A 26,463-nucleotide genomic window follows, 5' to 3' on the forward strand; every position below is an offset into this window, starting at 1 on the left:
GATACAAGCTGGTGAAGCAGGGAAAGGAATTTCGTCCCAAGTGCCATATTTTACATCCAAAGCTTGTCACTGAATGTACTTTATAAACTGTTTCCATCTGTGCTTATTTTTCTTTCTAGCTGGTTCAGAACCCAATCCTGATCTTCTCTGCAAACACTGTGCTCTAGGTATTTTCAGCTTTTTGCTCAGCTGGACAGAGAAGTGCTACGGCAACCAATCAGGCCCCAGCCAGGCAGCACTGCAAAAAGGCAAGGAATCACTCTAACTTTGGTCAGCAGCCTTAAAAGATCATTCATAAAGAGGCTGGGCAGGGTTTGTGGGCTGAGGCAGCCCATTACCATTACCAGAGAAACAACAACTGATAGCAAATCAGGATTGTTGCTCTTACATCAAAAAGGCAATTCATTAAACAAGGAGGCCTCACAATGTTGTCAACCAAGGGTGAAGAAGAAATGCAGTGAAGAAAGAAGGACACACAATGGATATGGCTACTTTTTTTTTTTTTTATACTTTGAACATTAGCATTAAGTTGGTTACCGTACACATCCAAAGGCCCAGCATCTCCGGAATATCATGAAGCGGCACACCTTGTACCAGAGTCTCACAAGAATAAAATATACAATGCTACATCGAGTGGTTAAAAATACACAAAAAAGTAGTTTAAACAATCTATAAATTTTTTATACTTAAAATCATGATTGAGTTGAAATAATAAAAAAAAAGTGCATTTCAATTGCTAAAAAAAAAAAAAATATTGATAATAGTTAACACAAGGGGGAAAATCAGTACACTGAGGGATCTGACAGGATGCTGGAAAAAAGTGACTCAGGGAAGCTAAGCAAAGTGGGCTAGTTTGGAGATTCAGGAGGGGAGCTCAGTTCCACTTCACTGCAACTCCCTGGGGCCAAGCATCTCTCCTCTCCCTGGTATCCTTCCCATCTTAAGAGACCCTGTGCTACCTACCTGTCACCTCCACAACTGAAAGACTCCTCTAAACTTCTGTGCAGCATGAGAGGTACCCGCCCTACACTAAGTCCAACCTGACCTTCAATTGTGTCTCCGCAGAGAGGTAGGAGAGGGACACTGCCCTATTCTGGACTTGACATAAGTACCCCAGCCACGTGGCCTTAATCCTTATGACCTAGCAGGCAGAACAGGGACCAAGCAGCTTCTGTTTTGTCAAACTCCTTTGGACAAATAATCAACATTCAACAACAAGCTTTGTAAACCTAATGCTAAACAATTCCTGGCAAGCAAACTGGATTTTTTTTTTTTTTTTAAGAAATGAGGAAAAGTGCAAGTGATTTCAGTACTGTAGGGAACAACAAAAATAAACAAATTACACCTGACCACCTGCTACCTAGACCAATCACAGCTTCAGTTTTGGTTTTTGTCAAGTGTTGGAGTTATGAGTAGACACCACTATCTACCTGTGGCTAGTATTGCTCAGGGTCAGACTTGGCTTGGGGAAAGGGGATCAGGCAGAAATCAGTTAAGAAAGCCATTCCAGGTATGAATACCTCCTGGCTCTATAGGTTAAATATTTACTTCTGGTGTTTCCCCTCAGCTGATTACTGACCTGCTTACTGGGAAGATGCTCCAGTGACTGATTCTGCCAGAGAAGGAGCCCCAAGACAGGAAGCACCAAACCGGAATTTGCACGTGGAGGAGTACCTGCTGCAGGGGACCTCCCACAGGTCAGAATGCAGTGTGTGACCTCGATGACTTGCTCCCTGGTGTAACAGATAATCCATCTGGAGCAGAGAAGACAAAGCATTTCCTCACTCATACTCCACACTTAGCCCTGTCTCTCTCGTCCTTCTCAGAGATGTGACAGTCTGTGGTGGGGGTGAGCCTTGGAAGAAAGTAAGGACAGTAGCCTTCCTGCTCTGGCACTTAGCACATGATGGATCCTCCATGGAAAGGTCCTGGATTTTAATCTCCAGGCACTGTTATTTAACAAGCTATTTAGATACCTGACCCACTTTATGAATCCAAGGCACTCCGGGCCTTCACATCAATTTTTGCTGTGGGCTGGGCAATGACTGCACTTAGTTATGGGGGGAAATGTCTTAAAAATCAAAATATATAAAGAAGCACTGAGCTGAGAGAGGATATCGTATAAAAGAGATTTAGAAGTGGCATCTTTCTTCAAAAGGTGGAGCATAAAGAAGCTATAGTACTTTATTGCTCCCTTGTGGACAAAGCCAGTACTGCTGATGAAAGAGAATCACACAGCCCATGTCTAGAAATAAATAAAACACGTATTGAAACTTATCACGGAAGATTGAGAAAACCATCAGATTTTCGGAGGCTCGGGATACAACTTTAGAAGTAAACATCAAAATTATGCCACAGTTTCTTTTTTAACCCAGTAATAAGATGAATAATCAAGCGTAGAAAAGGTATTTCTAGGAAGGTTAGAGGTTCTAGGAGAATAAACTACTTCCCACCAACTTTAAAAAGCAATCAAGCACAGTCTTGAGTCCCGTGCAGGAAGTGAGTTGGAGTCTCAGTCCTTCTGATCACACGGTCCCTGTCAGCTGTAAAAACAGGTAGGTAGGATGCTGTGTTCATTCAGAGGAGCTAGTATTCAGAAACAATTAGATTCTTTGGCACAGCCAGTACAGAGACAGGCTCTTTAGTTGATCAAATCAGCTAGCATTGCAAGTTACTCAGTTTCCTTTTGAAGTTAAGCAAAATTCAGCTTCTACCCATTCTTGTCCCATGCCTACTTTCTACACCTTCCAAAGTCCCTTTCAAATAATTTGTGAGATCCCTGACCTCACCAGAGATGCTGAAGTCACTAGTGTGAAAGTAACCTGGAAGTGGAAATCTGGGGGACATTTCTTAGGGATAAGGACTCTCTCTGATACTTGTACCAAAGGTTTCCTATTAAAGATATAAAACAAGTCAACAGTCTGTCTCAAAGAATGTGAACCAAGGATGGCTCTCCACTGGTTTATTGTCTGGGACTCTGAAGGGAAAAGCCACAAATTTTAGATATTGTAGGTAGCCAGTTACTACCTGAAAGAGATCTATTTCTAGGTCATTAGTGGGGGAAAAGCAAGGCAAATTAAAGCAAAAAGTATTTTAAAACAACAAGAAATCTTTGTTACTTCTGTAACATAGAAATCTATCTTTTGCATTTTGTAAACTAGTCTTCCCAAATAGCCTTCAAATGTGCTGAATTTATTCATTATCAAACATAGCCAATTCTCACAATTTTGCACTGTCCAACCAAAAACAAGCTATCACAAGAACAAAAGATTATGAATTTATTAAGAGCTGCCTTCTTAAGACTCCCACTCTCATGTGGTTAGTCAGTCTTGAAAACCTGAGTATTATTAGCTTTAAGAAAAGAGACGTGAGATTTTAAGTCAGTAAGAAAAGATTTTGACTAAGGCCAAAATACCCAATAGCATTCTTTCATTCACTTAAAACAAAACAAACAAAAAACACCACCACAACAACATAATCAAATTTTCTCATTTTAAAGAGTTTCATTTGTTTTCGGTTTTGGAGGAGAACCAAAAGGGAGCAAGGGACTGGTTACAAAGCACAAATTCAATTTTGGCTGTGAAAGATGAGCCAATTGCTAAAATGTTTTCTCAATAAGATACTCATATCACATGGAGAACACACTGCAACCCCCTTTTTATTATACCCTTCACATATTATATTAATCATACTTTGAAAATTAATTAAATGAGAAAAACTAGAAAATCAAGTAACTGGAGGTTTTTGAGGGAAATGGGGATGAGAGAGATCAAGAATCAATAAAGGACTTCTGATAAACACAGAGCAATTCTGAATTAATACAAAAAAAGAATTGGGTACAACCTTACAAAATGTTCTTGGGGAGAGAGACCAGGTGGGAACAGGGCAGAGCAACAGCAGCAGTCAGGATCCCTTCCTCAGAAAGGGGAGGCATTTAGGAAGACTTAAGATGAGAAGAAGATGTCCAAAAGAGATACGCAATGACCTTTCATCTTAAAGGAACGTCTCGTTTCCGGCAAAAGAAAAGAAAGCAAAGAGTAAGATAAGGATAAAATCTTTCATCATTAGAGCTGTAATATGTGAAGAAATAAGATATAAATAAAAGTTAAAAATGTAATCTAAATGACATGGGAGAACAAAACAAATACGTTCAAAATTAATATCCAAGGTTTTACACCTAGTCTGTAGAGCTAAACCAATTGGAATAAGGGTGAATTCCAATACTCATGGAGAATGAAATAATCAGAGGTAGGATTTAGACCAGGAAGAAAATGTTCCAGGATGCTGGCTTTTTGAAGGCACTCAAGAACAGAGTGAGAGACACTGAAGCTGCAGTGAGAAAACAGAGGATTAGAAGAGAGGTGTATACTCACTTATCTGCCATAAAGAAATAAAAACAACTCCAGGAACATTGTGACAATACATACGTTATTGAATAACACATAGAGCATCAAGTTAGAAATCTACTTCATAAGTAGTTTCTTACAAGAATGTAGCTTCTACTTAAGAAACAAGAAAGAGAAGTTTGTTTTCCTGATATGCAACTCTGCAAAATAGTTTTGACTTAAATGGAGAATTTGAGAAATGGTACATTATCTTTAAAGTTGGGACAACCAAGGAATTTGACTTTCCTTTGAATCTTGCAAAACCTATCCTCTAAGACAAAAAGATCTGATCGTAAAGTCTATAAAAAGTCTAGAGAGTATAAAAGTATAGAACTGTAAAGTGGATATATTGATGGCAACTTTTATGGCTTCCATAGAAAGTATAGAGAGGATCTCTGGTTTGCTTTATCGAGGTAGTGTTCAGGGTTGAAAGGTCATTATTTATTACACATGCTACAGATAACAGGAGCAGGTTAGTTAGTTAGGGTGCTGTTATTGCATAATAATGCCACTATCTCTAATGGCTTATGACCTTTCGCTCCTGAAAAAAGGATCTTTTGAGAAATTTCCTATCTTGGTTTAGACAAAGGAAAATTAAAACCCAATATTTGCTTGTTCAATTTTACAGTTGGAAGAATTAAAGTGAGTTGATTTTTTAATGGTAGATAGTTGATAAAATTTTTAAATGTAACATCCCCTTTTGCATTAAATACTTCCCATACTGTCTAGGACAGCATCAAAATGCTCATCACGTGAGTCGGCAATGCAATAAAAGTTGTCTTTTCTATACAGTAGCTCAAACAGAAGGGTTTCTCTAATTTTAGCTTTTTTTAAAAAAAACATTAAAACCCACCCACCATTCTGTTTTACTAACTGAAATCTGCAAGATGGCGTAAATATATATACATTAGCAATGGATTTCTATCTCTGCTTTGTTTTTTCAAAATTTAAAACTTCCAGTGAAATCAAAATAAAACTAGACATACACATCCTTTCAGTAAACATAAAAACTTTAAAAAAATTTTTCAGGAAGTAAGAAATTCAAAGTTTACAAGCATCTCTTCAGAGCATTTTGCCTTCAGTGAGGAAGGACACTGAGGGACAATCAAATTATAGGAGAGTTCTACCACAATAAAAGGTATTTCCAGCAAGTGTAGCTTTAGAAAGATGGTACAACTATGGTAACGTCCATGCTCAGTCATTAATTTAAAACAGTTCATGTAAATGGTGGACTATAAAAGTATAAGTAACTGAATTGCAAAGGTTTCTTTGAACTATGGTTAAGTTTTATGTGGAAGCCTCCCCTGCTTGCTAAAAATAAGAATTAAATCACAAATATATGTGGAAACGAAGCCACATGCATTTAAGCTGTTCATCTTCTTTATTCAAATTTTAAAATCTAACTCAGCATGAGCCTACCTGACACAATTTGATAAAGCAGTAGCCTTTCATTAAGGCCAAGAAGAGTTTATATTTGAATGATAAATCAATGAGAAAAGAATAATGAGATGCAATGACACAAAAATGCAACGTCAACTCAAAAAAGTCCCTGTGAATTTTCCTCAAATAGGTCTTACTCCTAGCAATGATACAAGCCTTTGAAGACAGTACAATTAAGTAATGGGAGACAGCCTCAACTGATATCAATATAATGCTGAAATGTGGCCTTTGTTGTCTTTAAAAGACTGACATAAGTACAGATAAAGGCTGAGAACTCAAACTGCTCCATAGGTCTTCTATTCACAAACAGATAGCAAGTAGGTGATAAGTTCTGAAGAAGTCACAGGATGCTGTAGCGTATGTGGGAGGGAACATGCCATGTAACGCACCTTTTATCGTCGTAAAGGACCCCAACCAAATTTTCAACCCTGAGTCTGAGTTTTGAGCATGTTAAACCTGACGATACGTATGTTTAAGGCTTAATCCTGCAGTTCTTATATTCGGAAGCATTAATGTCATGAAGATTCTTAATGCATTTCATTATTCACATTTAATACGACACTGATAAGGAGTCATTAAGTTTCTGAGCAGTTCTCCTGAAGACCACAAGTCCTAAGTCAGGGGAAAAAAACTAGGTGTTTACAGACTGTTCCACAACACTTTCAGTAAGAATTATACTGTGTGACAATGCCGATTTTTAAAAAAATCCTTTTTGCTTCTGTTAAGGATGGTGGTGATTATTTGCTTAATACTTTTGTTTTCCTATATAGCAGATATTTTCTTATGGCTATATTCACTTGAATGTAAAAATCAAAGATGACTACCTGAATTTTCCAGTGTATAATTATAGTACACCTCATTAAATTAAATGGTTGATTCAGTGATCTCAAGTCTAGAATTCGGAATTGCTGCCTAATACTGTAAATTTATTTAGAACAAAATAAGATATAGCCAATTAACTGAGGTATAATTTACATCTTTTTCCCCCCCCAACCATTTTAATATAACAGGCTTGATCATGAAATAGTGACATGTCTATGTAAAAATGTAGATTCACAAACTGGTCATGGAATGCAAAGGAGACTGGGGGGAGGGGAGCAGTAGCTACTAAATATATAACAGTCATAAGCAAAGAATTAACTTTCCTTGCTGGCTTGGGTACCTGGATATACCCAGGTATACCAAATACTAACATTCTTTAAAACCGACATCCAAAACAGGAAGAAAAGTATGTCTGAGGTACTTCTCTGCCTCATTCCAAAATTTTCCTATGCTCACTATAGAAGACAAAGGCAATAATCAGAAGGAAGAAATCTGGAAATATTAAACCAAAATACTAATAGAGAATGTGATATTTTTAAAATAGTAACTTAGCTTCAATCGAAAGAGTTCCATTTTCTCTCTTACCACAGAGTTAATCAGCCAGAAAAGTGCTTGAAGCATATCTGCACATTTAACTTAAAAATTAAAAATAAATAAAAGCCAGGATTCCGATTCAGGCAATGATTCAATAGCCCATGGAAAAAAGGAGGAATGAACGAATTTGAAGATAAAAAATGAAAAGAGAGAGATCTAGCCTTGGCTAGAACTCAGTTCTCTAAGATGAAGAAATACAAAAGTGTTAGTTAGCTGTACTGAGTCAGGTCTGGATCAACTGATCAGTTAAATATAACCAGCGTGTGAGTCCTTCTGTTCAGCCTTTCCTGTAACAGGCTCCTGATTGACCATTCTCTTTTGAAGTTCCCCAAACTTTAAAAAACTAACCTGCCTAAAAGGTATTGGAGGGCTGCTGTCCTTACCAGCTATGAACGACAGGATCACGTAATTATTTGCAGAAAACAGAGCAGCAGAACTTCGGAGTTTCCCTCACTACAAGTTAAATCGTGTTAGTATAGCTCAAAGTTGTGGATATATTCAGTGATATAACCGATAGTTTAAAACTCGTGTCCAATTTGTGTTCTCACCCAATTTCTCTTCAGTCACTATCAGCAACATTGTTTGTGATTTCAGTTTACTATTTTATCTTCTTACAACAATTCTAAAAAAATAAAGCAACCTCAAAATGGGCAGTGTATTACAGGAGACTTAATCTGTCATCCCATAAAAGGACGTGAGCAATAGGTGTGACTGAAATGAAACAATCTCCACTACTTCCTCCTCTTGATGGTGAACAGCTTTACTCAGATTTTCAAAACATGCCAGCTCTTAGGTGACCTCCCTAGAACAAGGCCCAACCCTCTGCAACTCAGTTCACTTCACGCACTGACTAAATCAAATGAAACACGGAGGACAGGAGCACGTCAGTGAGCCTAACAGGCATTTAAGTATTAAGTAGGGAATCAAAACTACCAAGAACATATGCTAAGTTCTGAAAGCAAAACCTCATTTTTGTAGTAACCTGGTCTGGAGACCCTCTCAGATACATCTAGTCTCTGAAGCACCTTTGCGTTGTACGGATGTAAGAATAATTTTGAACTATAGAAGTTATATCCATCTTTAAGAATCACATTTTGATGATTATAAAAATTTTTTTCTATTTTACAACATAGGTCCAGCTACACTGAAAAAATTACACCGCTTATTGAAATACATTTCCATTTTAGAAACAGACTACTAAAGAAGTCTATACAAAAACTCTAAAATAATTTCTGTAGTAAAATAAAGAGTGCATTAGGAGAGCTACACAAAGAAGAAAATTTTTGTCTTTCTCTATAATGCTTGATATACTGTGATACGTGGCCAGCCCAACACTGCAGCCAGCACCAAAAGCTGAAAAGAATTCCTTACGATACACAGTGATACAATTAATGCTCTGGATTAATCTCACAGCCTTCCCGATTAGTACAAAGGACACCAGGCCTGTCCCCTCTTTGAGGAGAAGTCCAGGATATAAAAGCAAGCATACCTCATCAGCTGATATGAAATTATAAAATTTCACAAGTCTTAGTATTTGAAATTTATAAAAGTCACCAGAAAATGCAAGCAAATTGGGCGTTAGTTCAGTGGTTCCCCTGGTTAGATGACAGTTTCCTCTGGGAGCTCAAGGTTGTCTTCTGGTTCATTCCCTTGGATCTTCTGATCTACCAAGACAATGGCAAAGCTCTTGGTGAGGGCTGAGGAGAGTCTGACAGCTACAGAAATGCTCACCAACTCCCTCCTTGCAAGTCACATATAGGAACTCAATTCCTGGAGAACACACTTGAGGAGACGGATGTTAATGATGCTGTGCTGAACTGTTCTTCTCCGCCAGGTGCCGCAGAAAGTTGTCCTCACTCTGGCCTCTATGATTTAAAGGCTCGCTCTTAAAGAGAGCTGGAGGTGGGGGGAGGTGAGGGACTGGAGGGATGGGAAGGTGGTGTGGGTGGTGAGGGTGTGGGTGGATGTGAAGGTGTGAGAAGGGGTGGGGGATAGGCCGAGGGGGAAGAGTGCTTACAGGATTCATATTGATTGGAGGGACTGGGGTTGTGGGTGTGTTCACCACAGAAGGAACTGGGGTGGCTGGGGAAGTTGTAAGTGGGATCTGGACAGCAGGTGGCACATTCACAGGGCTGGTCACCCGAAAGCACTTCTCCTTGTGGGCCTTAAGCATGTTGGAGAAGCGAAACCGCTGGCCACACACATCACATGGATAGGGCTTCTCGCCTGTGTGAGTTCTGCGGTGCCTCTTCATGTTGGGGCGGCTGGTGAAGCTTTTGCCACAGATTTCACAGATAAAGGGTTTCTCTCCTGAGATGAACACAGACACGCAAAAAAATGATTAACATGCCAGACAGTAATTATGTGCTCATACTATTCCTCATATTAAAAAAGGAGATTACCACTCATCCCCCTTATTGCATATTATGTTCTAAGAATCATAAAGGAGTCCCCCAAATTTGGGACTTACCAAATCAGAGCAGATATGAGTAAAACTTATACATAACCTACCATCTGGGTTTGGTTTTTTTTTTTAAAAAAGCGGTATTTACAAGTAGTGATCCTTCACTTCCTACGCAAATTTCACATCTTACATGAATAGTTGTTCAAGTGGCTTTCCTGTAACTAACACCACAGATGAATCCTTCATTTCAGTTTAGCCAAGTTAATCTGTAAGCAACTTCTGACATTCCAACCCAAAGTAAGACTTTGTTCCAAATACCCCATGGAGCAAATCTGTCTCTTCACGTTTTGCTGTTGTTAGATGCCGTGGAGTTGGTTCTGAGTCACAGCGACCCTATGTACAATAGAAGGGAACACTGCCCGGTCCCGCGCCATCCTCAAAATCATTGCTACGTTTGAGCCCACTGTTGCAGCCACTGTGTCAATCTTGTTGAGGGTCTTCCTCTTTTTCACTGGCCCTCTATTTAACAAGCATGATGTCCTTCTCCAGGGATTGGTTCCTCCTGATAACATGTCCAAAGTATGTGAGACCAAGTCTCACCATCCTGGCTTCTAAGAGCATTCTGGCTGTACTTCTTCCAATATAAATTTGTTTGTTCTTTTGGTAGTCCATGGTATAATCAATGTTCTTCACCAACACCATAACTCAAAGGCATCAATTTTTCTTTGGTTTTCCTTATTCACTGTTTAGCTTTCATACGCATATGAGGTGACTGAAAATACCATGATTTGGGTCAGGCAAACTTTAGTCCTCAAATTGTTTTCTAATATTTTAAAGACGTCTCTTGCAGCAGATTGGCCCACTGCAATACAATGTTTGATTTCTTGACCGCTGCTTCCGTGGGGGTTGATTGTGGATCCAAGTAAAATGAAATTCTTGATGACTACAATATTATCTCCTTTTATCATGCTCTCACTTATTGGTCCAGTTATGAGGATTTTCTTTATCTTGAAGTGTAATCCATAGTGAAGGCTATAGCCTTTGACCTTCGTCAGTAAGTGCTCAAGCCCTCTTCACTTCCAACAAGCAAGGTTGTGTCATCTGCATATTACAGGTTGTTAATAAGTCTTCCTCCAATCCTGATGCCACGTTCTTCTTCATATAGTCCAGCTTCTTGGACTATTTGCTCAGCATACAAATTGAATAAGTATGGTCAGAGGATACAACCCTAATACATACCTTTTCTGATTTTCAACCACTTAGTAGCCCCTTCTTCTGTTCGAACAACTGCCTTTTGGTCTATGTACAGGTTCCTCCTGAGCACAATTAAGCGTTCTGGAATTCCCATTCTTTGCAATGTTATCCATCATTTGTTACGATCCACACAGTCGAATGCCTTTGCATAGTCCATAAAACACAGGTAAACATCTTTCTGGTATTCTCTGCTTTCAGCCAAGATCTACCTGACTGTAGCAATGATATCCCTTGTTCCATGTCCTCTTCTGAATCCAGCTTGAACTTCTGGCAGTTCCCTGCTGAGGTACTGCTGCAACCACTTTTGAATGCTCTTCAGTAAAATTTTACTTGTGTGTGATATTAACGATATTGTTCAATAATTTCCGCATTCTGTTGGATCACCTTTCTTTAGAATAGGCAAAAATACGGATTCTTTCAGTCAGTTGGCCCGGTAGCTGCCTTCCAAATTTCCTGACATAGGTGAGTGAGCACCTCCAGCGCTGCATCTGTTTGTTGAAATATCTCAGTTGGTATTCCATCAATTCCTGGAGACTTGTTTTTCGCCAATGCCTTCAGTGCAGCTTGGACTTCCTTCTTCAGTATCACCGGTTCTTGATCATATGTTACGTCCTGAAATGGCTGAAGGTCAACCACTTCTTTTTGGTCCAGTGACTCTGTGTATTCTTTCCAACTTCTTTTGATGCTTCCTGTGTCATTCAGTATTTTCCCGGTAGAATCCTTCAATATTGCACCGTGAAGCTTGACTTTTTTCCTCAATTCTTCCAGCCTGAGAAATGCCTAGTGTGCTCTTCCCTTTTGGTTTTCTAACTCCAGGTCTCTGCATATTTCATTATAACACTTTGTCTTCTCAAGCTGCCCTCTGAAATCTTCTGTTCAGCTCTTTTACTACATCATTTCCTCCATTCACTTTAGATACTCTATATTCAAGAGCAAGTTTCAGGGTCTCTTCCGACATCAATTTTGGTCTTTTCTTTCTTTCCTGTATTTTTAATGACCTTTTGCTTTCTTCATGTATGATGTCATTTCACAACTTGTCTCGTCTTCCATCATTAGTGTTCAATGCATCAAATCTATTCCTGAGATGGTCTCTAAATTCAGGTGGAATTTACTCAAGGTTGTACTTTGGTTCTTATGGATTTGTTTTCATCTTCTTCAGCTTCAACTTGAACTTGCATATGCGTAATTGATGGTCTGTTCTGTAGTCAGCTCCTGGCCTTGTTCTGGCTGATCCTATTGAGCTTCTCCATCGTCTTTTTCCACAGATGTAGTTGATTTGATTCCTGTGTATTCTATCTGGTGAGGCCCAAGTGTATAGTTGCCATTTGTGTTGCTGAAAAAGGTTATGTGCTGTGAAAAAGTCATTGGTCTTGCAAAATTCTATCATGTGATCTCCGGTGCCATTTCTATCACCAAGGCCATATTTTCTAAAAACTAATCCTTCTTCGTTTCCAACTTTCATATTCCAATCACCAGTAATTATCAATGCAACTTGACTGCATGTTTGATCAATTTCAGACTGCAGAAGTTGGTAAAAATCTTCAGTTTCTTCAGCTTTGGGCTCAGCGGTTGCTGTGTAAATTTGAATAATAGTCGTAGTAACTGGTTTTCCTTATAGACGTATGGATATTATCCTATCACTGACAGCATTGTACTTCAGGATGGATCGTGAAATGATCAGAAGTAGATCACTATGTCTTTCTTCCTAGTCTGTCTTAGTCTGGCAACTCTGCTGAAGCCTGCCCTGCCAAGCTGGACAGTGACCCTGCTGGTATTTGAAATACCAGTGGCATAGCTTCCAGCATCACAGCAAAACACAAGCCGCCACTATATGATAAACTGAAAGACGAGTGGTGGTCTTTGTGCTTATTCATATATAATCCTTAGTACATAGCTTACTTTTTGGTTTTGGACTTCGAAAACACCGCTCCTATAAAGATTACAGTCTAGGAAACCCCATGGGGCAGTTCTACTCTGTCATATAGGGTCGTTATGAGTCAGAAACCACCTGAAGGCACACAACAACAGCAACAATTCTTTACAGGAACAGATGGTCAGGGCTTTTCTCCCATGGAGCCGCTGGGTAGGTTTGAATCACCAACCTTTCGGTTAGCAGCCAAGAGCCTGACCATTGCGCCACCAGCGCTCCTTAACCACTAGTACTATAATACTTTTCTGTTTCCCATTCACTGCCACTGCTAGGCTCACTCTGTGATGCATATTCATTTTTCTAGATAAATTCTGAGCCCAGGTTGTTTTCCTTCCTTTTCACCCTCTTCCAATCATCCTGAAAACTTCAAATTCTATGTGAAATAAAATTCATTAAATAAATTATGGTACATCCACCTGAGACAAAGTGCCATTAAAAAGTGTTACAAGTATAGAAATTTAAAAATTAACATGAAAACATATATTAAGCAAAACGAACAAGTTATAAAAATGTATGCATAGCATTATCTACTTTTTTTTCCAGAGTGTCAAAAAGAAACTTTATTAATTTTATGATAGCCTCTTAGTATTATCTCCTTTTAAGGAAAAAACATGCATAGAAAAAAATATGGAAAGAAATACAACAAATGTTACCAGCAACTATCTCTAGGTGCTGGTAACTACGGGTGATATTTTACTTTATTCTTTATGCTTATTTACATTATCTGGTTTTCTAAAATAAACATTATTTACTTGTATGATAAAGTGTTTTAAAAAGCATACCTATTTGATAACCTATCAAAGCTCTTACCTACCTTCTCCTTGACTCTCCAGATTTATTATTCTTCACTCCCACAGCCACATAGAAACAGAGTAATATGCAGAGTGAATGACCTAATCTTTGAATTATTACACAGAATTTTTTTTTTTTTATAGTATAAGCAAACCTCTCCACTAGCTTCACTAATCACTTCTTAGGTATACCACTTTATTCATGAACGTATGTATTCACTGGAAGCGTACTGAATGTATGACGTTTAGCTTTCTGTTGTTCGCCAATCCTGGATCTTTCTAATCATCTTTCTTTTGTAGTCTTCTAGCCTATAGTGACTTGCCATAGAAAAACCAAAAACTATTAGAACTGGTCCACCACAAATCCATGGATTCAAATTAAAATGAGTCCCTTTTACTGCTTAATTATCTTTTATTCATTTCTTGATGTCCTACCAAAATTTTCACATGTGGTTGTTCCAGACCTTGACTTGGCCTAAACTCACAATCGCACCCACCTCTAACATTATTCAGAGTAGATGGCCCCATCTCTTAACTGTGCTGACGTTAAGGTTCTCCTGAAGCCTCAAGGTAAGACTATACTGCGGCTGAAATAAAGAAGTATCAAAATGTAACACTGAAGATCAACCGCCTGTACAATGCTCCACTTTAAGGAAGAGCTGGTAAATCGGTGGCTGGAAGCTATAGTAGCAGCCAAGTCCACTGAGGTAACTAGGAAAATAAATCAATGCATCTAAAGATTAACCTAACGATTACACAGAGATAAAGGCAACCTAACTGTAAGAAACAGTATTATGATGAATCCGAAGAAAGGTCATTATAAATGAAGGCAGAGAATCTGCAGGGAAGACAGAAAAGATCAGGAATTTGACTAGTTGCCTCTTATACTGCTCAAGGGAAAGGGCCATCTGGCCAACAAAGACAAGCATTCCATTCTGCTTAGTATGTATTCTTGAGTGGCATCAGAGATCCGTATCTATACAGCTAGCCTAAATCTCTCGCTTAAGCTTCAAACCATTTTTCAAACTGCCTACTGGACATCTCCACTTGAATGGCCCCTAACCTACTGCCGTGGAGTTGATTCTGACTCATAATGACCCTACAGAACAGAGAAGAACTGCCTACTAGGGTTTCCAAGGAGTGGCTGGAGGATTTGAACAGGCCACCTTTTGGTTAACAGCCTATGTCTTAACCACTACGCCACCGGGGCTCCTGAACAGCCCATTAAAAAAAAAAAAAAAACCAAACCCATTGCTGTTGAGTTGATTCCGACTCATAGTGACCCTACAGGACAGAGTAGAACTGCCCCATACAGTTTCCAAAGAGTGCCTGGTGGATTCGAACTGCAAACCTTTTGGTTAGCAGCTGTACCTCTTAACCACTGTGCCACCAGAGTCTCCCCAAATGGCCCATAAATACCTGAAAACTAACAAGACAAAATTAGACACATCCTCCTACCTAGCAAAGCTGCTCCTCCCTCCACTATTCTCTATCTTGGCAAATGGTATCCAAGCCCCAAATCTGAGACTAACCCTTGATTCTTCGCCCCCACACCACTCATATCCAATCAATCCCCAAGTTCATTTGACTCTACCTTGCTTATCTCTTTAATTTTACCCACTGCTACTACCAGATCATCTGAATTACTGCAATATCCACCTGACTGGTTTTACCATCTCTGTGGTTAAGAGCTACGGCTGCTAACCAAAGGGTCGGCAGTTCGATCCACCAGGCGCTCCTTGGAAACTCTATGGGGCAGTTCTACTCTGTCCTATATGGTTGCTATGAGTTGGAATTGACTCAACGGCACTGGGTTTGGGTTTTTTTTTTTTTTTTTTTAATTCTTGCTCCAGGAGTCCCTGAGTGGTATAATGGTTAATGCACTTGGCTGCTAACTGAAATGTTGGAGCTGTGAGTCCACCCAGAGGTGCACTGGAAGAAAGGCCTGGTGATCTACTTCCAAAAAATCAGCCACTGAAAACCCTGCGGCACTCAGTTCTACTTTGATAGACCTGGGGTCACTATGAGTTGGAGCCGCCTCCATGACAACTGGTTTGGTTCTTCTTTGTACCCTCCAATCTATTCTCCACACTGTAGACAGAGCGACCTTTCAAACATCAGAGAAGATCTAAGACGACGTGATAAACATTTACCAATCACCTACTGTGTGCCAAGCACTGTGTGTGAATTTCACAATTTCTGCCTTCAAAAAACTTATGTTCTGTCCAGTCCCCCAGTTTCCCGTTGAGTAACGAGACGTTGAACCCTAAGTGACTCAGTTAGAACTAAGAGCCTATCCAAGAACCATCAAATTAAAAGAAGAGAATCCGTTAAATACTCTGATATATCCTGGTATATCCACTTAGGTTATGGCTTCAAAATTATCATTATCTCCTGAGGTTTAATTTAACTAATTTAGCTCCTCTCAGGACTCCTCATCTAACCTAATCCTTAAAACCCTGAGGGGCCTCTGCTCTGAATGGGAAAGAAGCCCTCCGGGCAGGCATTTTTCTTTGGACTTCAGCAGACAAATGGGAACTAATGAGATGCAGTCCTGAGCAGAGTCTCCTCACCCTAGTTAAGCAAAAAGAAGAGCAGGCTAAGCAAGATAATCTTTGTGGTTCTTCCTAGCTCTGCTACTCTGGCAGACTAATAGAACCTAGAATCCCATGATCAGATTTTTTTTTTTTTTTTTTAAAGAAACCTGAAACATTTCCATGCTACTCAATTTGTACAAACACAGCTAATCATAAAATGTCAAGTTAGGACTGAGATATAGTGATAGAATTTACAGGGGAGCTATTATTTTAGCTAGTTCCTTGGAAGATGGACAACCAGATGATTAAGGTTCAAATCCATGCTATAGAGCCTATGCCCCTAAAAACACAAAGTGGCTACAATATTATTTAACCATCCTCAAAAGTAGTAAATTCTGGTAAATCAAATCCAGCCAAACTTTAAGAATATTCTATTTAAAGCAGTCAGTGTCCTCCATCTCTTTAAGGTCACGTCCTTCTGAGAGACCCTTTCCTTAGAAATATAACACGTGCACATACATAAAATAATTTTCACACAATCTCAGGAGCTCCTGAACCATTCTAGAAAGGCATTATAGGTAAAGAAGCCATTATATAAAGGTACACATAAATAACCCTTTTTTTTTTTTTTTAAATAAATAGTCATGAAAGACTGATTTCCCAGTAATATACATCTGTATTTTTATATATCAGGTTCACTTAAAGTGGAGTTTTCATTTAAAACGTAAATTTTGTGGTTTAGATTTTTAAATAAACACACCCACGGACTAGTCATCAACAAGTGCTTGAGACACATCTGTACTTTTCCCAAGAAATTCTTACCAGTGTGTGTTTTCATGTGTTCGTCGAAGTACTGCTTCATGTTGAAATCCTTGCCACACCACTGGCACATGAACTGTTTGTGCCCAATGTGGATGCTCATGTGGGAGCGTAGCTGGTACTTGTACTGAAACCTTTCGTCACAGTTCTGCATTGGACACAGTGGAGATTTTTGAATGCCAAGCATAGTAGCCTTATGTGAGCCCACCCTAACAGTCTCTGAGATTAGGTTTATTTTTCATACCCAAAACAGAACTCGTTTGCGTCGACTATTTGGCTCTGCTATCTCTATGTGGTTGAGTTATTAATAAAGGGGAAATTTTCTTAACTAATTGTCACTGAGGTATACTCAACTACTCTGAAGAGTGGAGGAAAGAAAAATAACTCACTGTGTCTCATGTTCCCAAATGTAACCTAACCTAAGAGAGTTAACAACATTAAAAAGGATATCTCTCTACCTACCAGTGAAATAATACACAAAGCTCAGAGCCCACGGCTGAAGGTTTTGTGGAAAAGCAGTCTTGTACCCTGTACTACAGAACACCCCTCTCTCACTGCCTCACCATATACACAAACGCTCCCAGGCACATTCCTTACCTCGCATCTGAAGGGCTTCTCTCCAGAATGCTGCAAGGAGTGCACCTTGAGTGACATACTGCGCTTGAATGATTTTCCACAGGTTTCACATGTAAATGGCATGTCTTTTGTGTGTGCTGCAACACAGAGTGCACTTTATAAGTCCACCAAAAGATAAATGTCCTACTGTAAAGCAATTATGCCATTTTAATTTTCTATACCCTAATTTGTGAGGCTTTAATAGTAGTGTTCTGAAAGAAAAATAAATAACAACGTTGAAAAGAAACCTGGGTGTGGAAAACTACACTGTCCAATTTGGTGATGCTTACTGAAGACATGTTGCATTTAGTTTCAACAAGTCAAAACTGATTAATATAAGGCAGTTTTCTCATATCCTGCCTAATCTGTAGCAGAAAAAGCATGCCAAATAACAAGAGGGAATTATAGATGTGAGAGAAAAGCAGCAGAAAAAACTTACCAACCATGTGTTTCCTCACATGAGCCATAGTATAGAACTTCTTCTCACAAATTTCACAGGAAAATTTCTTTTCTGCATATCCATGGACGATCTTGATATGTTCATGAAGGGACCAGAGTTTCTTGAACGATTTGTTACAGGAAACACACTGAGCAGGATAAACAGAAATAATCTTTACTTATAGGGGCTTGCAGAAAGCCATACCTGCCTACTGGCAGATGGAATGGGTGTGCTTTTGATTCATGGCACAAAGCCAGAGCCCAGACAAATGCTATTCTTCCACAGAGTCCAGATTCCAACACCAACATCTGTATGTTCTATTTTCCAAGATGCACCTTTCAGAGACACTTTGGGAGTATGAAAACAATAACAAAAACTAAGACAAGAAGAAACAGAAAGTTCCACTAATATCAAAGGGTTGACTATTATCAAGTTTCTATTGTACCTATTAAAAGAACCTTCACTCTTTTTAATACATGGATTACTAAAAGCAGCTTCCTCCTATATACATGGGTTTCAATGCAGTTAGTAGGTGTTTAGTAGAGAACATAAACTAATGTTAAATTAGTACAAAAAGAAAATTTAATAAAATCTGTATCAATGATTATAGGCCTGTAGGGGTTTTTGTACCTCAGAGAATATATAGTAGCACAGGTAATTGAGATTTTACTGTATTTTCCCAAATTTAATTTATTCTATTAAATTCCTCTCTGGCAGAATTTAATGTAACCTCTAAACTGTTAGTTCTGCTCTCTCCTTCCCTTATAGCCCAGTTCCAGATCTCTCTTCCATGCATCTACAGGAAACACACGCAACTCTGCCTAGTTCCTTGTATCATTAATAGCCTGGAATATCCAGGTATAAAGTGTATCAAAACAAAATACTTCTAGTTAAAGCAAAACAATACCAGAAAGTTTTTGGTAGTCATCAGACTCTGGGGTACCAAAGGGAACAAGTTAGTATTCCCTGAAAATAAAGATCCCCGAACATCACTGTCACTTCAGGAAATAAGAAACCCTGGGAAGGATTCGAGGCGTAAGCCTTAGGTTGGATATTGCTCTAGGGGAGGCCAGACTACGCCCGTAAGCCATTTTGTAGGGAAGGGTTTTCATTTTTACTTCTTACCAGGTCGTCAAGGCTATTAGGATCTCTAGGCAGAAGTAAAGCACCACATTCTTTAAGAATGTGAAGAAAGTTCAGTTATCAGAATCCACAAAGTCTAAACACAAGTTTCAATGTATTACAGTGAGAAATAGTAAAGACAAAGGATTTATTAACTCTCTTCTGTAACTTAATAAAGCAAATTTAAGTAGGAAGCTATACAGATCAAGAATGCCTTTTCAACAATGAACCCTTATGGAACCTAAGTTTGACCCCTAGGGTGCAGCACTGCGTTCCACTCCTGTGCAGCTGGCGAGGGCACGGGAGGTTGCTGCAGGATACGAACAAAACTCAGTCTTCTTTTACTTACCCAACGTGTCAGAGATCAAGTCACAAATGATGAAATAAAAAGCAGTGAATTTTTAACAAATGGAATTTATATTTTTTAAAAGTCTCTTTAAAGTAAAGCAATGATCCCAGTTGTTGATTAAAAGCAATAGAGGAAAAGTAAAACTTACAAATACTAGAAGCACACCAAAAAACAAACCAAACAATCTCACCTTTTTAAAGAAGTTTAGATTAAAATAGCACAAAGTATTTCTTTTATATAGCTTAGGGAGACATTAATATACTTACCTTTTATAAATGTCATTAATATACATTCACGAGTACAAACACAATATAGTTGCAATCCGCTCAATATAGCACAGTTAGCGTACCTCTTAACCTACAACCATACAGTCCTTTCAAGACACCAGCATGGTTTGAGTACCATGTTTTGTAACTGTTAATGTGCTGTACTGTAGCTTTATGCAACCCTACTGCCAGGTGGGCAGCATTTTCAAGCAGCTTAGCCTTGTTTAAAGTTTGCACTTTCCCATGGGCTCAGCCTCTTGACAAATTTAGTGCTGTCATCTCTCCACTGGTAAAAGCAAACTCACTCCTGGAGATCTTCCATTTCCACCGATCTGAGTCATTACAGTTTTTGTCCCCATCAGATGTACTAGAATCTGGCATCCTTTTAAACCTTGAAAGGGACCTTTCTCTACTCCTGACCCTTATTCAATCTCCCCCAACCTTGACAGAGAAGATGCCAGAGTGAATTATATTATGTGTCCTAAAAGAGTCCTAAAACAGCGACTCTCAGTGCACAGAGGTGTTGACTTTACCTCCTGGTTAATCACCTATAACAGATTCCCCTTCCAACGGACCTGGGTTCCCACTAGTCCAGTGTCAGTTAAATTTAATGTTTTTAAAATAAGACAGTAAGACTCAGTTTTGAAAAAGACCAAAGCAGGAGCTTGTGAAAAAATGCACTGTGTGAAATCTGTCCCTTCAGCCTCTACTGTATTTATTCTCTTGGGCAGATACCAGGTGAGTCTGAACAGCCAGGTTCTATCCTGGAAAGTTTGCCCTCTCGGTGAGGAAACCTACCTGAATATTTTTTTCACAGTCTGTTTGCTGGTGAAGGGACAGCTCACTTTCCAGGACAAACTTCTTGCCACATTTATCACAGATCTGCATGCGCCTGTGAGTAACGTTCATGTGCTTCTCCAGGTACCAGCGAGTATTAAACACCCTGGGGCACTTCTCACAGGTCAGAGTCTCTTTCTCTTCACACTTAGCTTTCTGCACTGGTGCTTTGGGCTCCTTTGTGGCCCGCTTCTTACGCTTAGGTGGCTCTACACTCTTCCTACGACCTCTTGTAGTTCTGGGAGTAGGGGAAGTGGTAGCTGCAGCAACAGAGGCAGCTCTCCTCCTTCTCCTTTGTGCAACGCTGACTTTCTCCACTATCTTCTCCTTTTTCTTCTGCCTTTCGTTCTCTCCATAGTCACTGCTGTCATCTGTGGCATCTTCCTCACTCTCTTCCTCTTCATCCTCACTGCTTGTCTTAAGAACAGGAGTCTCTTTGGACTGAGAAGAGACACCCTTTTCCCCTTTAGATACATTTAATGTTTGATTATTAAGGTTTACCTCCACTATGATCTGCTCCCTTTTGTAAGAGACTTCTTCATCCTCCTCCTCTTCTGTGTCATCAGAATTCTCCTGGTCTTCTTTAACAGCATGCACGCTGGACACTGATCTTGTCTCCCTGAAATATGGCTGTTCCTCTGTTTCGTGGAGATGTGGTTTGCTCATCTTGGTGTCCACTAACACAGAATAAGGACTTCCTGATTCCCTTTTGTACACTTTGGTGGACAGGTCGAGTTCTTGGTTGGCACCATGATAAAAGGTAGATGACACTTGACCACGACGACTATCTTCTTGTGCCATCCCTGCTACATGCACAGCACAATTTTCAACCAGCTCTTGACAAGAACTGGTCACGTGGCTCATTGGTAAGTGGCCCAATTTATTAAGCAGTTCAGACTACAGAGAAATAGCAATAAAACAGGGTAACTATTAAGACTCCAATCTTTTTCCATCCATAAAGAATCACTCAAATGAAAAAGATCTTCCTGGAATCTGTGCGCAATTCTTCCAGTGTTACAGCACCAAAGCATAAGTCAAAAAGGTTTGGTATTATGGCAAGAGCAGAGCACTAGCGATTTTTCTTCTGAAGAGAGCTGCAAATGGCTTGGAGCATCTTATCTACAAACAAAAAAGCAAAGAGGAAAAACAAAAATCAGATACCACTATTTCCTTCTTACAGAACGTAGTTAAATCATACAGCAGGCATAGCTCAAAATTAATTAAACTTTATGTACAATGCTTTGTACTGCTAAAATGGCTCAGTATTGGCCATTATTTTACTGGGTTACATGAAATCAACAAATACTTTCTATTAGAATGTAAATCCTATAACAGCAAGAGTCACATTTGTCTAGTTCATGAAGGTATCCTCAGAGCTTAGAACAGTGCCTAGCACAGAGTAGCTGTTCAGTAAATATTTGATAAATAAATGAGTATGTACCATCACATAACATTCATTAGACTAGATGCTATGAAATATATTGATACGGCTGAATATATGGTCTCTGTCCACAAGGAGTTTACAGTCCAATTATACAACAAATATGAGTCCTGCACAAAACACACAAAGGCTTTATGCTGTGTGACTTTCTTTTCAATATTAATCACAGCCATCCACCACAGTGAAAGAGAGAGAACAAAGGTATAGTGGGCTAGGCACTTTGGATCAAAGAAATAAAGCAGCTAATTGCCATAATTATAGAAGAGAGGGAAAATGTCCCTGGCTTTAAAAAATTTATAATCTAGCAATAGACATTATTGTTTTCAGGTTTACTTGGGTAAGTTCCAAGTTGCTAAGTATTTTAAAATTTGTTCTATACATAGCTCACTAGATATACTCAAAAAACTGGGTGATTTGTCAGTTGCATATAAGCTGAAATTCTAAGAAATAGTAACCATCAAGTTGATATGGTTCCAAGAAAAATAAAACCATCCATGAAAAAAAAAAGATTAGACAGGTACATAATTTGCTTTGTGACATATTTCACACTGCTGTTTCGCCAACCACCTAACCTCTGAGTCATCTGAATATTACTGCGAGCGCATACCCTGTCTAGATGACAAACGGAAGGAAGCTAATATTTACTGAATGCCTGCTATGCCAGGTACTGTATAAGTGTTTATTATTCATTATCTTTATATAATGCCTACCACAAAACATTAGAGTAGAGTTTTCTTAAATTTTACTGCGCTTTAGGTAAAAGTTTACACAGCAAATTAGTTTCTCATTCAAAAATTTATACACAAATTGTTTTGTGACATTGGTTGCAACCCTTGTAATGTGTCAGCACTCCCCGCCCCCTTCCACCCTGGGTACACTGTGACCATTCATCCAGTTTTCCTGTCCCTTCCTGCCTTCTCGTCTTTGATTTTGGGCAGGTGTTGTCCATTTGGTCTCGTATACTTGACTGAACTAAGAAGCACATTCCTCATATGTGTTACTGTTTGTTTTATAGGCCTAACCTTTGGCTGAAAGGTGGACTTCGGGAGTGGCTTCGGTTCAGAGTTAGCAGGGTGTCTGAGGGCCATAGTCTCAGGAGTTCCTCCAGTCTCTGTCAGATCAGTAAGTCCCGTCTTTTTTTTTTTTTTTGGTGAATTTGAATTTTGTTCTACATTTTTCTCTCACCACCCTCTACTGTGATACCCGTCAAGAGTAGTCAGTCATGGTAGCTGGGCACCACCCTAGTTCTTATGAGGCTCAGGCCGGTGGAGGCTGGGGTTCACGTGGTCCATTAGTCCTCTGGACTAATACATTCCTTGTGTCTTTCGTTTTCTTCATTCTCCTTTGCTCTGGAAGGGATGGGGCCAGTAGACGTATCTTACGCCGCTGTTCACAACTTTTAAGACCCCAGACGCTACTCACCAAAGTACGATGTAGAATATCTTCTTTACGAACTATGTTATGCCAACTGACCTACATGTCCTCCGAGACTATAGTCCCCAGCCCTTGGCTCCTGTAACTCAGTCCCTCAAGGTGTCTGAATATGTCCAGGAAACTTCTATGACTTTGCCTTGATCAGATTGTGCTGACTTCCTCTATACTGTGTGTTGTCTTTCCTTTCACCAAAGTCAATACTTGTCTACTATCTAGGTAGTGATTTCCCTTCCCCACCCCTCCTCTGCCTTGTAGCTATCAAAGTTGGTTTTTTTCTGTGTGTAAACCTTTTCTTGAGTCTTTATAACACTAGTCTCAAGTAGTATTTGTCCTTTTGTGACTGACTTATTTCACTCAGCATAATGCCCTCTAGATTCACCCATGTTGTAAGATGTTTTGCAGAGTCATCATTGTCCTTTACCATTGCATAGTAAAAAAAGTAGAGCAGGTTTTTTAACTCACTTTTTAAAAAAATTTTGATTGAAGTAATCCACTAAATAAATATGTCTTAAAAGTCAAATATACTGCTAGGTTTATAACAACAACAATCCTCTGTCCTCTATCCCCTCTGAGTCTCATACTCTAGAGGCAATAATGTCCATCTATTTTAGCTGTCCCCCACATTCCCAGATATTTGCTTCCATATTTCCAAATAACATGATTACATTTCTATTTCTTGACTTTTTTGGAATATTTGATATTATTTCTTGTCTTCCACTATAGTTTTCTAACCATACTGCTCCTAACTCTCCTAACCTCCCAGTATAGCTGTATCACACTTTTTGTTAAATCAGTACTTATTGCTTACATTATTATGACTATGTATAGCTCGCAGCTGATAATTCTATCATTCCTTTGCTATTGTTCCCCCCCCCATTTCCTTTGTTCTTGATGAATTTATTCTGTTTAAAAATTATTTTATTTTCATTTTACTGGAATTTCGGAAAGGACTGAAAATAAATGTCAACAAGTTTTCCTTGACATCTGAATAGATATCTCTATACTCTTTTGTATTTGTAAAGGAGGAAATTATGGCTCAGAGAGGCTAAATAATTTGTCTAAGATCACCTATCTATTAAATGATAGAGGCAATGTTTGACCTGAGGCATACCTGACTCCAAAGCTCACAATTTTTCTATTTCTGCTCTGACAAACATTCCAGAATAATTTAAACTCAATTATTCCTGGAACCACTTACCTTTTTGCATCATTCAAATAGTTTCATATCTAGTTAAATAGGAAAATCCTAGTTAACTTTATTTTGCATGTGCTAAAAACTTTTGACCCATGAAAATAATGTAAATTATTACAAGCACTGTTAAATAAACTTACATTAATTGTCTCAAATTAAGCAGGAGAGGTGAGACAGTAAAATTCAATTAACTAGCAAAAGCTAGGAGTTAAACAAAAATCAGAAAGACAAAGGAAAAAAAAAATAAAGGGCTGGGTTTACAGGGAAATCCTTCATGGCAGTCATCAATGAGTTCCCAAATATTTCTGGCTTTCTGCCTTGTAGGCACATAGTGGAACTGTACTTTTGAATCCCACCCTTCCCCCGTAGTTAGGTGGGACCCTGTGACTACTTCTGGCTGGAGCATTAAGAGAAGTGACAAGTGGAAGATCAGGGCATTTATTAATCAATATGAGATGCTCCAGACCTTTTTTGAGCTGAACAGAAGATTTCAAAGGGCAGCTTGAGAAGACAACATAAAGTATTATAATGAAATGTACAGAGACCTGGAGTTGGAAAAACATGCTTGGCATTTCTCAAGCTGAAAGAACTGAAGAAAAAATTCAAGCCTTGAGTTGCCATATTGAAGGATTCTATGGGCAAAATATTGAATGACGGAGGAAGCATCAAAAGAAGATGGAAGGAATATGTACAGTCACTGGACCAAAAAGCACTGGTTGACATTCAGCCATTTCAGGAGGTGGTACATGATCAAGAGCTGATGGTACTGAAGGAAGAAGCTGCACTGAAGGCACTTGTAAAAACAAGGTTCTAGGAATTGACAGAATACATTTCAACAAACAGATGCAGTAATGGAGGTGCTAACTCATCTATGCCAAGAAATCTGGAAGGCAGCTACCTACCTGGCCAACCGATTGGAAGAGATCCACATTTGTGCCCATTCCAAAGAAAAGTGATCCAACAGCACACGGAAATTATCGAACAGTATCATTAGTATTGCAGGCAAGCAAAATTTTGCTGAAATCATTCAAAAGTGGATGAGGCAGCACATCGACAAGGAACTGTCAGAAGTTGAGCCGTATTCAGAAGAGGCCATGGAATGAGGGGTATCACTGCTACAGCCAGGTAGAACTTGGGTTAAAGCAGAGAACACCAGAAAGATGTTTACCTGTGTTTTATCGACTATGCAAAGGCATTCGACTGTGTGGATCATAATAAATTATGGATACCATTGAGAAGAACGGCACTTTCTGAACACTTAATTGTGCTCACGAAGAACCTGTACATTGACCAAGAGGCAGTCGTTAGAACAGAACAAGGGGATACCATCAGGGAAGGTGTGCGTCAGGGTTGTATCCTTTGACCATACTTATTCAATCTGTATGCTGAGCAAATAATCCAAGAAGTTAGACTATATGAAGAAAAACGTGGCATCAGGATTGGAGGAAAACTCAGTGACAACCCGCAATATGCAAACGACACAACCTGGCCTGCTCAAAGAGAAGAGAACTTGAAGCACTTAGTAATGAAGATCAAAGACTACAGCCTTCAGTATGGATTATACTTCAACATAAAGAAAGCAAAAATCCTCACAACTGGACCAATAAGCAACATCATGATAAACAGAAAATACTGAAGTCGTCAAGGATTTTATTTTACTTGGATCCACAATCAATGCCCATGGAAGCAGTAGTCAAGAAATCAAACGATGTATTGCATTGGGCAAAGGGGCTGCAAGAGGCTGCTTCAAAATGTTAACAAGCAAAGATGTCACTTCGAGGACCAAGGCGGG

At 39.1% G+C, this 26,463-nt stretch overlaps 1 protein-coding gene across 5 annotated transcripts in view; it reads right to left on the reverse strand.

The window, feature by feature from the left end:
* Positions 1–287: 287 nt before the first annotated feature.
* The window catches only part of ZNF652 (zinc finger protein 652), a 70,353-nt gene continuing 44,177 nt past the window's right edge, over positions 288–26,463 (reverse strand). For 4 of the 5 annotated variants that reach the window (XM_064271190.1, XM_064271189.1, XM_023553607.2 and 1 more), the window contains exons 2-6: positions 20,566–21,723; positions 18,031–18,178; positions 17,574–17,689; positions 16,980–17,124; positions 288–9,551 (exon numbers count right to left, since the gene is read on the reverse strand). In XM_064271190.1, the coding sequence (XP_064127260.1) occupies positions 9,040–9,551; positions 16,980–17,124; positions 17,574–17,689; positions 18,031–18,178; positions 20,566–21,468 (1,824 nt within the window). In that variant the 5' untranslated portion in view covers positions 21,469–21,723 and the 3' untranslated portion in view covers positions 288–9,039. The remainder of the gene's footprint in view (positions 9,552–16,979; positions 17,125–17,573; positions 17,690–18,030; positions 18,179–20,565; positions 21,724–26,463) is intronic. The other variant, XM_064271192.1, reaches the window with a different exon arrangement.

This window comes from Loxodonta africana, chromosome 18, assembly GCF_030014295.1.
Source record: "Loxodonta africana isolate mLoxAfr1 chromosome 18, mLoxAfr1.hap2, whole genome shotgun sequence".
NCBI lineage: Eukaryota > Metazoa > Chordata > Mammalia > Proboscidea > Elephantidae > Loxodonta > Loxodonta africana.